At 41.7% G+C, this 13,116-nt stretch overlaps 1 protein-coding gene across 2 annotated transcripts in view; it reads left to right on the forward strand.

Annotated features, from left to right (window-relative positions):
• Positions 1 to 13,116, forward strand: part of LOC139375090 (cysteine rich transmembrane BMP regulator 1 (chordin-like)) — a 130,032-nt gene that overhangs the window by 63,417 nt on the left and 53,499 nt on the right. For both annotated transcript variants that reach the window (XM_071116528.1, XM_071116527.1), the window contains exons 3-5: positions 10,069 to 10,311; positions 11,091 to 11,211; positions 11,349 to 11,470. In XM_071116528.1, coding sequence (XP_070972629.1) covers positions 10,069 to 10,311; positions 11,091 to 11,211; positions 11,349 to 11,470 — 486 coding nt within the window. The remainder of the gene's footprint in view (positions 1 to 10,068; positions 10,312 to 11,090; positions 11,212 to 11,348; positions 11,471 to 13,116) is intronic.

Genomic DNA, 13,116 nt, shown 5'->3' on the forward strand with positions numbered 1-13,116 from the left:
CGTGTCAGAAAGCAAGTGTGAAGCTAGCTAAACTCCATGATTTACCATGGAGCATTAGGCCAGTAACCAAAAGGTTGCTGGATCGAATCCCCGAGCTGACAAGGTAAAAAATCTGTCGTTCTGCCCCTGAGCAAGGATGTTGATTAAGGCATCTCCCCGCACATTTCATTTCACACATTTCACATTTCAGCGTTCAGTTGTACAACTGATGGGATTTCAGCACCCAAAGAATAGCACGTGTCCTGTGTAATTCTGTGCTATTTATTTTGGAGAAAAGCTCCAGTCCGCCCACGCTAGTCGCCGCTCAACTCCATCGTAAATCGCGGAGTTGAGTTTGGTCGGCTAGTGTGAAGAAAGAGAGAGCGAAGGAGAGAGAGAGGGAAAGCCACCCTGTATACTAATACCAGGACACAAGCCTTTTTTAAAGTGCCTCAAGTTCACTTTGTGTCGATTCCAGTTTAGTGCGTTACATTGGCTCAATTTTCTTACTTCAGGGTCAGGGTTTCCACCCACGGTGCTGATAATTACAGAAATCACATTTAGATTATGGGAATTAATATTAACAGAACATGCAAATCGAGGATGCAACCGCGTGTGTCCTTCTTACTGAATTCTGATGTGCACTTTGAAGATGCTAGAATAACTGTCCAAATGTACTTCCCCTCAGCCAGCAAGACAGGTAACAAATAACAAAATCACTAGCCTGTTTATCTACTATCCCCGTAGTAGAAAAGTTGACCTATTCTATTGTTCAGCTTGCCGAGAAGGAAATGGCCTATTCCAAACAGACTCTGGGACAGTTGTAGCACGATAGATCCCAAATGCATACAACCAGTAGGCCTAGGCTACATAAGGATAAGTTCAAAGCAACGAGTCGGATGCAACCGATCAGAACGTTTAGCGTAAATGTTGGTCAACTATTATTTCTTCACATTATAAGTGCAGCAATGCACACAAGGCAGTAGGCTAGGCACACATTTCCGTTCCATACTGCAATTAGCTGGAAAACGCCAATGTCAGAAGGGCACCACGGTTTCATGTGACAGAGATTAAAATATCTGTTAGAAATGTAAAAAGAGAGGAGATCTAATAGGCTACTTTGAAGCAAGGTAAGACATGCCTCATAATATGGATTAAAACTTTCAGGTTTCAAACAATTAAGTATATTTTTTCCCAAATGTATAGCCTACTGCCTCCAGCTCATTGCAGTGGTGTGTGACGCGCCGATGAGGCCTGCCTTCCGTTGCTGTTTGAGATGCTGTAGCAGCAGTTCCGCTCAAAGGCTCTGTATCTGTATGCTTTACGAGTGTTAAGATATATAACGAATATACTATAGCCAAATTAGTTCCACTAAATTAGGCAAATGAACCTTTAGACCGATAAGCATGACCAGTCAAATGTTTTTCCATCGACTGGTATTTCCATCAATGAAGAGGCTATGGGATTTTTTCTTCTTCTCCCGGAACAATTGGCCGGTGGCTGTTTTATTTATCGGGTTTTCAAAAAATGTATGGGCCAAAAGCCGGCTATTACCGACTAAAGAAAACCCTGTTCAGAGTATAAATCATTTCAGATTGGTTGATGAATATGGTGACCAGTTAGATCTGTTTGAGGGGCCATGCACTGTGCAGTAGATGTTTGGGTCAGTCTAAACTTCTGTCTTTGTCCAGTATTCCGATCAATAATCCAATATGGAGGCCGTTCACAAAACGACTTTGAGTTTACTCTCAAGCATGTTGGCTCAATTCTTCCATGTCACCGTAACCCTCTGTAAATGTTGTCGTTTTTGTGGTTTTAAATGCAGAATCAGTCCTGGTCTGGACGATGAAGTGCCTGCAGCAGATGGTCTAAGGCCTTTATGACACCGAATTTGGAAGAATTCTCTCAACGTCCTTTACGAGTCTTCATAACGATGGCCAAAACATTCATTCTCAGAGCATCACGCAGATAATAGACAGTGTGTGAGCAGACAGATATGTTTTGTGAAGCTACAGTGGGCTTAGAAATGCTTTAAATTTCCTTCAGAAAACTATTATGCCTTTATCCCCACAGAAGGGATTCCACTGTTAAAATGCTTATTGGTTGTGTTGGGACTTGAGCAAGATGTCTCCATCAACTTGGTTACTGTTGTCAGATTACTGTAGTCCTCTAAAGTGGAGAGCTATACATAGCAGTACATTAAGAGCCCCACAAAGTCACCAACAAAACGTTCTGTAGATGTAGATATATTCCCTGCAAAGCCTTCCCAGCGGGCAAAGCTGGATAAAAGGACGTCATTACAACTAGTATTGATCATTGGACTATGCCTACCGGCATCAATCTGAAACAGTGAGGCAGAATGATGCATGTTGACGCATGGTGTTATCTGGGTTCCCAAGTAATATGTCAGCTGGACTATCTATCCCCATGATACTTCTAAGATATATATCCTATGAGCAAAGCAACTAACACTTTGATGCAGGCACCATGCTGAGGGACCACAGAATTTTCTCTATGTGTGTGAGTCATGTTGACAGTGCATCAGACTGTGTTTGCCTCTGGTTGGAGTCAGATGAAATGCAGCACCAATTACAGCGATGATTTGTGGGGTTGAATCTGGATTATCATTGAGATCACGATTTGGAGTTGAACTCAAATTGAATGCAAGGTCAGAAATGGAATGGAATTGGGACTCGGGATCTCTGCTTAGGCTCCTAGTTCATCCTTTTCTCAAGACGTCTTCGTAATTAGAAAGTTTGCATGTCCATTGCAAACTCCATAGCCTGTGAAAGTTATTTCAAAGGGACAAAAACAATATAAAAACAACAAGGTGAGGTCAGGATCAGGTGTGAGATCAGCCAGGCTGAGGTGCTTAGCTGTGATCTCTCTTTCTCCCCTGGAAGCTGTTTGTCTCTCTCTCTCTCTCTCTCTCGCCCCTCTCTCTCCCTCTCTCTCTCTCTCTCTCTCCCTCTCTTCATGCATCAGGGAGCTTGTGCTGTGAGAGGTGTGATGACTGACTGATTGATTGACTGACTGGCAACTAACTGTTGCTCAGAACCATTCATGTTGATGATCATGATTATAAGAGTGATGATGCGAATGAAGACACATCATCAGTCTAATAATGATAGCGATTAATTGTACCCCTTCAAGCCTTTTGATGATATATATTCCCCAACTGGTTGTGAAGCCACTAATTGTTTTTTTTTATTCAGTGTTTATAGCATAGGGTATCGCTCAATAAACTTTCATCGGTATAGTATCCCTCCATGTCAGTAACAGTATCCGATAAAATACATGTGGATGTCTAGTGGGTTAGCAGGTTAGAGGCTTACAACCTATAGTATAATCATTTTCTTCAGGTTTTTAATTTGGCTATGCAAATGAGGATATCAAGGAGCACAAATTGCATTGCTACTGGGAATTTACTACCAACCCCAATCACAAACATATTTCATAATCTCTGAAGTAGTTTGTATTTTATGAAGCATGGATTTGTGTGTCACACTTGGAGGAGTATGACAGTGTTCCTCCAGTTGAACCTGGTTGAGAAAGACACTGATGTTTTGTACTCCAGAGAGAAAGTGTGACAAAATGCAGGAACATTGGTTGCTAGAGAAACAATAGAGGGGGGATAAAACTGGTTGCCGTAGTGATAAGAGGTCAAAATTGAACCACAGCCATGACGCTACCTTAGAGGACACGACACACAAACACGTTGCTGAGTGTGGCATGGGAGTAGCAGCACAGCAGTGTGCGTGTGCGCGTGCATGTGTGTGCGCGTGCATGTGTGTGCGCGAGCGCTTGCGTCATGCCTCTTGTGAGCCATACTGTATTTTAATGTCACAGCAGATGTTGATTCCCGTAGAATGACGTGCCAGCTGTTCGCCATACGTTATCTGAAACAAAAGAGAGTGTGGGGATGGTGACTGTGGAAGGTAGAACGAGGAAAAAGACAGAGGGATGGAGAGAGGTAGATGGAGGGAAAGGGAAGGAAAGAGAGAGGTAAGGCTAGAGAGAGGAAAGGTAGAAACAGAGGTAGGTAGAACGAGAGAAAGAGAGTTTTTGTGCGGTGCTGTGTGTGACTGACTAGATTAAGGAGAGTCATTAATGAGTGGATGGAAAGGCATCTCATATTCATCTCATTCCTTTCCATGGATACCCTTCGCTGCCCCCGCTTCCAGCAGCCCAGCCATCCAGCAGCCATCCACACCCCAGCTCCATGGATGGATGAAGAACCAAATGAAAAGGGACGTGTACAGTAGAGCAAATATTACAGCATACATTTCCTTCTAAAAAAGACCGTTGCATAATTTGGGGTATTTTACAACCATTACTCTTTGCTCTGTAATATTTTGTCCACTGGACCCCATCTTTCTCTTGGTGTAAATGTAATGTGCATGTGTGGATATTTGGTAGCCTGCTACAGGGTCTGTGTGTGCTGTATAGTCAACTCCTACAGTCACATAACAGCCCATATACAGCACAAACAGATTTGGGACCAGGCTAGATATTTGGGATGCCTACAGCATGACAGAAACTATAAGACTTCCTGTAAGAGGTGAACAAGATACCTGCTTGGACAGAAAAGATGAATAAACAATTTGGTTCGGTCACCATTAAGGGATTCAACCAGCCGACTAATTTGTCAGTTAAAATGCTGGCGTCAACTGAACACGGAACCCAACGGCTTGTTTTTATGTCCTCCTATTTTCTCCTGCAAAAAAGCTTTAAGGAGTTTGTGGTGTCACATATTTTGCATTCTGTATTTTAGACGTTTGTTTGTATTGAAGCGGTGTGACTTTGTTCTTTGACTCGATAAGGTATGATGATTTCTCACCCTTTCTTACTGGCTCTGTGGGGAATATCAAATAATTGCTTCAGTTTATAATCATTAAGCATTGCATTGGAGTCTCTCTTTAAAGAGCAGAGCCTTGTGTATGGTTTTGACTTACAGATTGGACAATTATCCACTCAGTCGGGCGTTGATGTAATCAGCGGGTTGTATATTAAAAATAAACTTACTTGAATTTGCTTTACCTGGTGTTCATTATACTGTGTAATGTGTGTGTGTGTGTGTAATGTGTGTGTGTGTGTGTGTGTGTGTCATCAAAAGTGGCCCAATCAGTTTAATTGTAACCATTTTATTACACTGTATATTAGATGTAGTGACAGCACTGGATTTCGTTCTTCTAATAGGCAGATGTATTTGTCATCCAGATCTAAAAGAAGGCATTGTGTGGCCAATCAGTTTGATTGTACACACTTAACAATGGGTTTCATGTGCCTCTCCAGATGCTTGACAACACACACACACACACACACACACACACACACACACACACACTCAGTCAAACACAAACACACACGCCACTCCGATGTGATCAAACCCCACCAGATGCCATTGTCAAAACACAAATCAGAGGGAGGAGGAGAAGGAAGGGATTTAAATCACGACTACATTACAGACAGCCACTGTTTCACTCTCGCTAGGCAAGAGACTACTATCACTATGAACTATCAAGCCTCTCATTCAGGTTCCTCTGGCTCATGATTTTTGGGAAAGTGTGTGGTGTACAGGCTTCTTTTTTTCTTTCCTGTTTTCTTGAATAAACTTGTCTTCTGTACACAAAGCAGATCAATATAAAATCTCTCAGCACATTACCCCAGCTCCCTCCATGGCATTCAGTGGAGGCTGCTGAGGGGAGGATGGCTCATAATAATGGCTTGAACAGAGTTAATGGAATGGCCTTAACATTCCATTTATTCCGGTCCAGCCATTACCACGAGCCCATCCTCTGCAATTAAGGTGCACCTGACTCCAATAATCACCTAATCATGATCTTCAGTTTAGAATGCAATTTGATTAATCAGCTGTGTTTGCTAGGGATGGAGAAAAAGTGTGACACAAACAGGCCCTCGAGGACTGGAGGGGCCCACCCCTGCACTAGATGTAAGATTGAGGACCATTGCTATTTGGAACAAAAAAATATTTATTGTAAAGTTTTAGCCAATGCGTCCTACAATAGTTTTTACAATGATACACTGAGGAAGAAACAGGAACATAATGGATATGAATCAGAACAGTAAAGCAGTGGTCACCAACCTTTTCTGAGTCACAGTCAAAATGCAAGCTGAGATCTACCACTCAGATAAAAAAAATGTTTAAAGACTTAAAAATGTAAGCTTTTGCTAAATACACCAATTAAAACAGTTCTGTAGCAAGGAGATTTGTGCAGTAGGCTAAATGCGCAATAAATTATCACTGCATATTGGCTATGCTTGAATTTCCCTGCCAATGTTGTTCTACTCAGACCATTTAGAAATTGAATTTTAAACACATTGGTATATGATCACACTGGTAATAGATCATTTGTTGTATTACTTGTGAGGCACAGCTGAGTGAGCATAATAATTAGCTTTTTCTATTACTACTGGACTGATGGCCTGCATCTGATGGTCAGTCTGAGGGAGGGAGAGATCAGCGGTGAGGTTGCCTCTCATCCGACTCACCTTCCCTCCGCTGAGGAGAGAGGACACAGACCAGCTGATGGCGAATCTCAAGTGCACTAAATTATTTCTGCCTCGTGCAACCAATTCATGAGCTTACTCCTATGACCAGAGAAAGTGAAATATTTCTCGATATTAAAAAAGACAAGCCGCTAATAATAACAACCCAAGCTTGTCGGGAAACACTTTTCTGTATTCATTCATTGCAGCTGCGGTACTGGTTGTAGAGTGAGCATGCACATTAGATGGCTTATAAAAGTGTTAACAGTGCTGAATAACAACTTCAACATGAACAGCAGCTCTTTGCTCTATTTGGTGAGTCTCGCCCTCTAGTAATGGCTTTAAAAATGTGGAATTCTCACTGTATCAACTTTGCGGTACGTTCAAGTTTTTTTTTTTTTTTACAGTCTATGGCTTGAGGAAACTGTGCAGACACGGTGATCTGAGCTACCTGATTGGCCAGCGGTAGCGAGAGACAGTTCAAGTCAAGCCTTATGCTTTTAAGGAAATATTCATCCCGTTGAAATAGAAATCCGCATTTGGGTCAGGAAATGCATTTTCCGAGGTAACAAAATCCACAGGAGAGAATTCAGCTGCAAAATGTTTTTTTTGCAGGTGAAAAACATGTACTCTGACGTTGACATGCGCTGCTACACTGAACATAGAGAGGGGAGGAATTGGTTGTGAAATTGGCAACATTTAATTGACCATTTTCTAGCTACGAATGTTAGCATGTTGTGTAAGTCTCTTCAGCACACACACACACTGCTGACAGCCTATTACATTACACACATGCACTGTGTCCTACTATAGCTCGATACGTGTCTCCATTTACATAAAGCATGCTATATTTTCATGTAGACATACTCATATGGAGTCAAAGAATCAAATGTAAGTCAAGCACCGTTATGTTGGATCTTTCCCAGCTAGCAGGCAAAACTGGTTGAAAATCCGTCATTACATCGTTACAGTTGTGTCCGCTGGATTGTTTGCTGTGTTCAGAAGAGTTCAACATTCACAGATGCCCTTAACCAGAGGGTCTAACAGACCTAAACGGGTCAGAGTGAAAGGAGTAGGAGGATGTTGTTACCGTGCCAACATCAATTGGTCAATTTCTTCGAAAGATTGTTTACTTTCAAAGTTGTTGTCTACTTCCCATAAGTTCCATGGGTAAACCATTCCACTTGATATCCATTTCGCGCGTACTTTCTTTTACATTCACAGTCCTTTTAGTGAGCGGCCCATTGTGAACGCTGAAATGCGGCTGTATAATCACAGTAACACAGTTGTTAAATATGAACAGCTTTCTAATAGACAAAAAGGTGTCATATTCTTATATCCTCCGCAGCTCCTCTTTTGTAGTTCCTTTCATTATGTTCCCAAACACTCTCCTCCATCTAATAGAGCCTAATTATCCTCCTCTCAGAGTATCACTGCTCTCTTTTAGGGTCCTCTTTCTCTCTTTTTCTCTCTTTCTCTGTCCGACATCACACAGAATCAGTAACTTCCAGTAGAAAGACAGAATACATGCATTTAATACGGCGAATGTGTTTTTTAAGAGCCAATGTCAAGTTAGTACAAAGGCTTATTCTATAATACTTTTCCCAGTATTTTCTATACAGCTCTGAGCTCGGCTAAAACTTTTAATTAAAGAGACCAGAATCATTATCTCGTTAGATTAAACCATTTCTGCTTTTTCCTTCTTTGTTGCTTTGCATGAGATCCTGATATGACGTGAAAAAGCAATACAACAAACAGAAAGCTATCCTTGTCTTTCAGTGTTGGGGAGTAGTGAACTATATGTAGTTTAACTAGTAATGTAACTACATTTTGCAGTAGCTTGATGGTCGTTGAACTAAATTCAAATGTAGGTATTGTTTTCAGTAGTTAATTGCTTTTTTGACATGTGGTGGTGTAGCTAATTACTGGAACTACACACTACTCTTTTTGAAAAAATTTAATAAAATATGTGTAAAGTAGGTAATCATTTCCTTTTTTTTCGGCATCAGACCTACCTAATTCTCACCTGAAACATTGTTTTTGTGTTTAATAGGCAGAATTACACATTCTCTTAACATATGGCCCAAAGTGATCTATTCTTGCAATTTGTAATCTATGACATTTCAGATTTACATATGATAATTTTTCACAAACTAGTTTAGATGTAGTGAACTACTTTTTCAAAGTAACTTCATTGAAATAAACTATATTTGTCTTAAGGGTAGTTTTAATGTAGCTTAACTTCTTCCATTGTAAAGTAATTGGTAGCTTGGTAAACAGTATTTTCAGAGTAGCTTCCCTAACACTGTTGTCTAACTTGTCTTCAGTAGTGTTTTTGCTAGTCTGCAGTCATTATAGAATTCTAGATTGGCCTTACCAGACAGGCCCTTTGCTGAGGTAGCTGGAGCCTAACTTCACAGCATGCTAGTTCAACTTTACCCGTCACAGAAAATCATTATACTACAGAAGCTTTTGTCCAACCCTATGGTGAAACTCTTTCCTCTTCAAGTCCAGCAAAAACAATAAGAACAACACTTAAAAGCCAGTCGTAACTCAGCGGCAAGGAGGCAGGCTTCACTCAGAAAGATCTAACCTTCTAGAGGTACCTCTAGAGCTTCAGCCCAGCCTTGTACCTTGCTGCCATGCCATGCCAGACTTGGAGGCTGTTATAAAGTGGATTCGCTTTTAATTTTGCAGTGTTTGACGTGTGCATGTGTGTGCATGTGTGTGTGCGTGCGTGCGTGTGTTCAACTGTCGGCCAGTTGGCCTCCTGCGCCTGTGTGTTATCCTGAAAGAGAGGGGGTTAGCACTTCACACTTCTCTCAGTTCCTGTTTGTGTGCTCTACTCATCATTCCATCAGTTGACATTTACACTTCATTCACATTCACATCAATGCTCAATGCTTGTTTTACCTGCCCCTCTGGTGCACTTTATACTTCCTTAATCTCGCTCTCTGTTTCTGTAAAGGTCAGAGTCGTACTGATTATGTGTATAAAATCTTGGACTTTGACCTGAATGGTCAGTAGTCAATTTGATTGACTGCCCAGTTGGCACTTTTTAGTTCCTTGAATGTTCTTTCTTAAAGGTTAGCAATAACATTCCTGATTCCTCAAACGCCTTGCCCAGTTTTCTTGGTGTCCCCACCCTCTACGTGGTCGGTAATAACCAGATGCATTCGGTTTTCAGGGGAAATGGAAAGAGAGCCTGTGAAACGACTTCCGCTTTCGGACGTTAACAAGTCGACACTCCATCTTAACTCCTTCTCCATATTTACTGGATTGGTTGAACAGTGCAGAAGAAAACCTCCCCCAACATTTTTTTTCTCATCAGGACCAGAAAGAAAGAAATGCCATTCAGGCTTTTCTTTTGCGCCTGCTATGTTAAGTTAGGGTGTTGCAAGTGTGATCCTTTGAGAAACATTCCGTGAGAAAAACAGTCATGTTTTAAAGTTTCAGTTTGAAATTCCTTGAAATGTTTTTAACCCATTACACTGAAAATAACAGACAGGGCAGATTTTTTAATCTATAACTGTACAAATATATATATACAATGGACAATCTGATCTCTCTCTTTTGCAGAGGAGCGGCCTGACTGTTCCAAGGCGCGGTGTGAGGTGCAGTTCTCACCCCGCTGCCCTGAGGACTCGGTGCTAATCGAAGGCTACGCACCCCCTGGAGAGTGCTGTCCCCTGCCCAGCCGCTGTGTCTGCAGCCCTGCAGGGTGCCTGAGGAAGGTATGCCAGCCTGGATACCTCAACATCCTGGTGTCCAAGGGCTCTGGGAAGCCTGGAGAATGCTGCGATCTATACGAGTGCAAACCAGGTGGCTACCAATAACAATTCCCAGCAACTATATGTGACATGGCAATAATTGTTTCATATTCTGATACTTAGATCATTGTAGTAGTAATAATACTAATAATATTGAATTTGTAGAATTTCCCAAACTCAATGGCCAAATTGTAGGCTACATAAGAATGTGTTTACACTCATGAATGGCAGCTGTATCTGTATGCCAGCGGTTTATCACCTCTGAGCTGTGGAATGGCGTAACGTAGGCCGTAGCCAACAGAAGGAATGGTTGCTCAATCAAATTTTATTGGTCACATACACATGGTTAGCAGATGTTATTGCAAGTGTAGCGAAATGCTTGTGCTTCTAGTTCCGACAGTGCAGCAAGTAATCTAACAATTCCACAACAACTACCTAATACACACAAATCTAAGTAAAGGAATGGAATAAGAATATAAACATATAAATATATGGATGAGCAGTGACCGAGTGGCATAGGCAAGATGTAATAGAGGTGTCCAGCTAGGATAGGAATGTGCCGGTTCCGTGACCTCCCTGTTCACGTCGGTTTTCTTAACACACACCACACACACCACACACTCCTCTACAAGGGTTTTTACAAGTCAGGGTAATTGCCACAAACACGCGCAAGGAGGACCATAGCTTCATAGCAAACACAGAAAGAGGAATATTAGTTATATAAAACCACACACTTGATAGTTTACAGTTGTTTTCTTGATTTGCTCTCAATCCAATTTGAGCCCTACTGCTACCTCTATAATGATTGTCTTTGTGTTGTACCCTACCTAGTGTTTAGTGTGGACTGCAGCACAGTGGAGTGCCCTCGTGTCCAGCAGGTTCAGTGTCCACCTGACAGCTATGAGACCCAGGTGCGTCTCACCGCAGACGGCTGCTGCACCCTTCCCACCAGGTGAGCCTCAACACCCTCTGAATGCAACAATCATCACACTCTCTTTGGCAGTCCTAAAAAGTAGTCAAGGACAGTCAGGTGTGAGGGTGTGTCCATCTGATGTGTACTAACTCCCCCTCTCTCCATCCCATCTCTAGGTGTGAGTGTTTGCCCGGCCTGTGTGGGTTCCCGCAATGCACTGCCGGGAGCTCCCCCGAGGTGGTCTTCCACGGCAACGGTAACCCCGGGCAATGCTGTGATGTGTACGAGTGCATCAACGGTGAGTTTGCTTGCTTACTCCGCTTGGTTCTGGCCTGAACCACACAGCTCCCATCTCACTGTTTCTGAGCTGTTATTAAGGAATGAGTGATACAGGATGGGATGGCAAAGCCTTGTTTTCCTGCTTTCTGCTCCGGTCATTTTTAAAATCATATTTTACCGTGCCAGGCCAGCTAACGGGGGAGGTTAGGAGATATCACTAAGATGACGTGAAAATATTTACAGTGAGCTCCAAAAGTATTGGGCCATTTTTGGTTGTTTTGGCTCTGTACTCCAGCACTTTGATACAATGACCATGAGGTTAAAGTGCAGATTGTCAGCTTTAATTTCAGGGTGTTTTCATCCATATCGTGTGAACCGCTTAGAAATGACAGCACTTCCCCCCCCTCATTTTAAGGACCAAAGGTATTGGGACAAATTCAAATAAAGAAGTAAAAAGTACCTGGTCCCATATTCATAGCACACAAGCTTGTGACTCAGTGTTTGCTTTTGTTTTGGTTGTTTCAGATTATTTTGTGCCCAATAGAAATTAATGGTAAATCATGTATTGTGTCATTTTGGAGTCACTTTTATTGTAAATAAGAATAGAATACATTTCTAAACACTTCTATATTCATGTGGATGCTACCATGATTATGGATAATTCTGAATGAATCGTGAATAATGATGTGTGAGAAAGTTATAGATGCAAAAATATCATCCCCCCCCACCCCCACAAAAAAATGCTAACCTCCCCTGTTATTGTAATGGTGAGAGGTTAGCATGTTTTGGGGGTATGATATAAAATGCTAATCTCCCCTGTTATTGTAATGGTGAGAGGTTAGCATGTTTTGGGGGTATGATATAAAATGCTAATCTCCCCTGTTATTGTAATGGTGAGAGGTTAGCATGTCTTGGGGGTATGATATAAAATGCTAATCTCCCCTGCTAACCTCCCCTGTTATTGTAATGGTGAGAGATTAGCATGAGATTAGCATGTCATTTCCCCTGTTATTGTAATGGTGAGAGATTAGCATGTCTTGGTGGTATGATATTTGTATATAAAATGTTAACCTCCCCTGCTAACCTCCCCTGTTATTGTAATGGTGAGAGATTAGCATGATATTAGCATGTAATTTCCCCTGTTATTGTAATGGTGAGAGATTAGCATGTCTTGGTGGTATGATATTTGTGCACACACACACACACACACACACACACACACACACACACACACACACACACACACACACACACACACACACACACACACACACACTGTAGTATGGCATTCTAAAGTATACTACAGTTTACTACGTAATTCTATAGTAAGTACTGTAGTATTCTATAGTACATAGTAGTGTTTATTCATGTGGGATTGTAAGCGGAAGAAGACAATTTCCCCGTTTCATCAACCCCAGCAGCTTTTCTGCCTTAGATTCTGCATGTTGAAAAAGAGTGCAAATTAGCGAGGAGTAAGAGAGAGGTGGTTGAATGGGCAGATGATACTTTTCAAATGAAAGCAAATTCTCAATGATTTATGGACCCCACATTATGGGTGGCGGTCAACTTTAAAGGGTGAGCCAGCCTTTAAAGAATCATTTAAAGACCTTGCTTTTTTAAGAAGGGAAATCTCTAGTATCTTCAAAAAAACGAATACATTTGAAA

Source organism: Oncorhynchus clarkii, chromosome 19, assembly GCF_045791955.1.
Source record: "Oncorhynchus clarkii lewisi isolate Uvic-CL-2024 chromosome 19, UVic_Ocla_1.0, whole genome shotgun sequence".
Classification (NCBI taxonomy): Eukaryota; Metazoa; Chordata; class Actinopteri; order Salmoniformes; family Salmonidae; genus Oncorhynchus; species Oncorhynchus clarkii.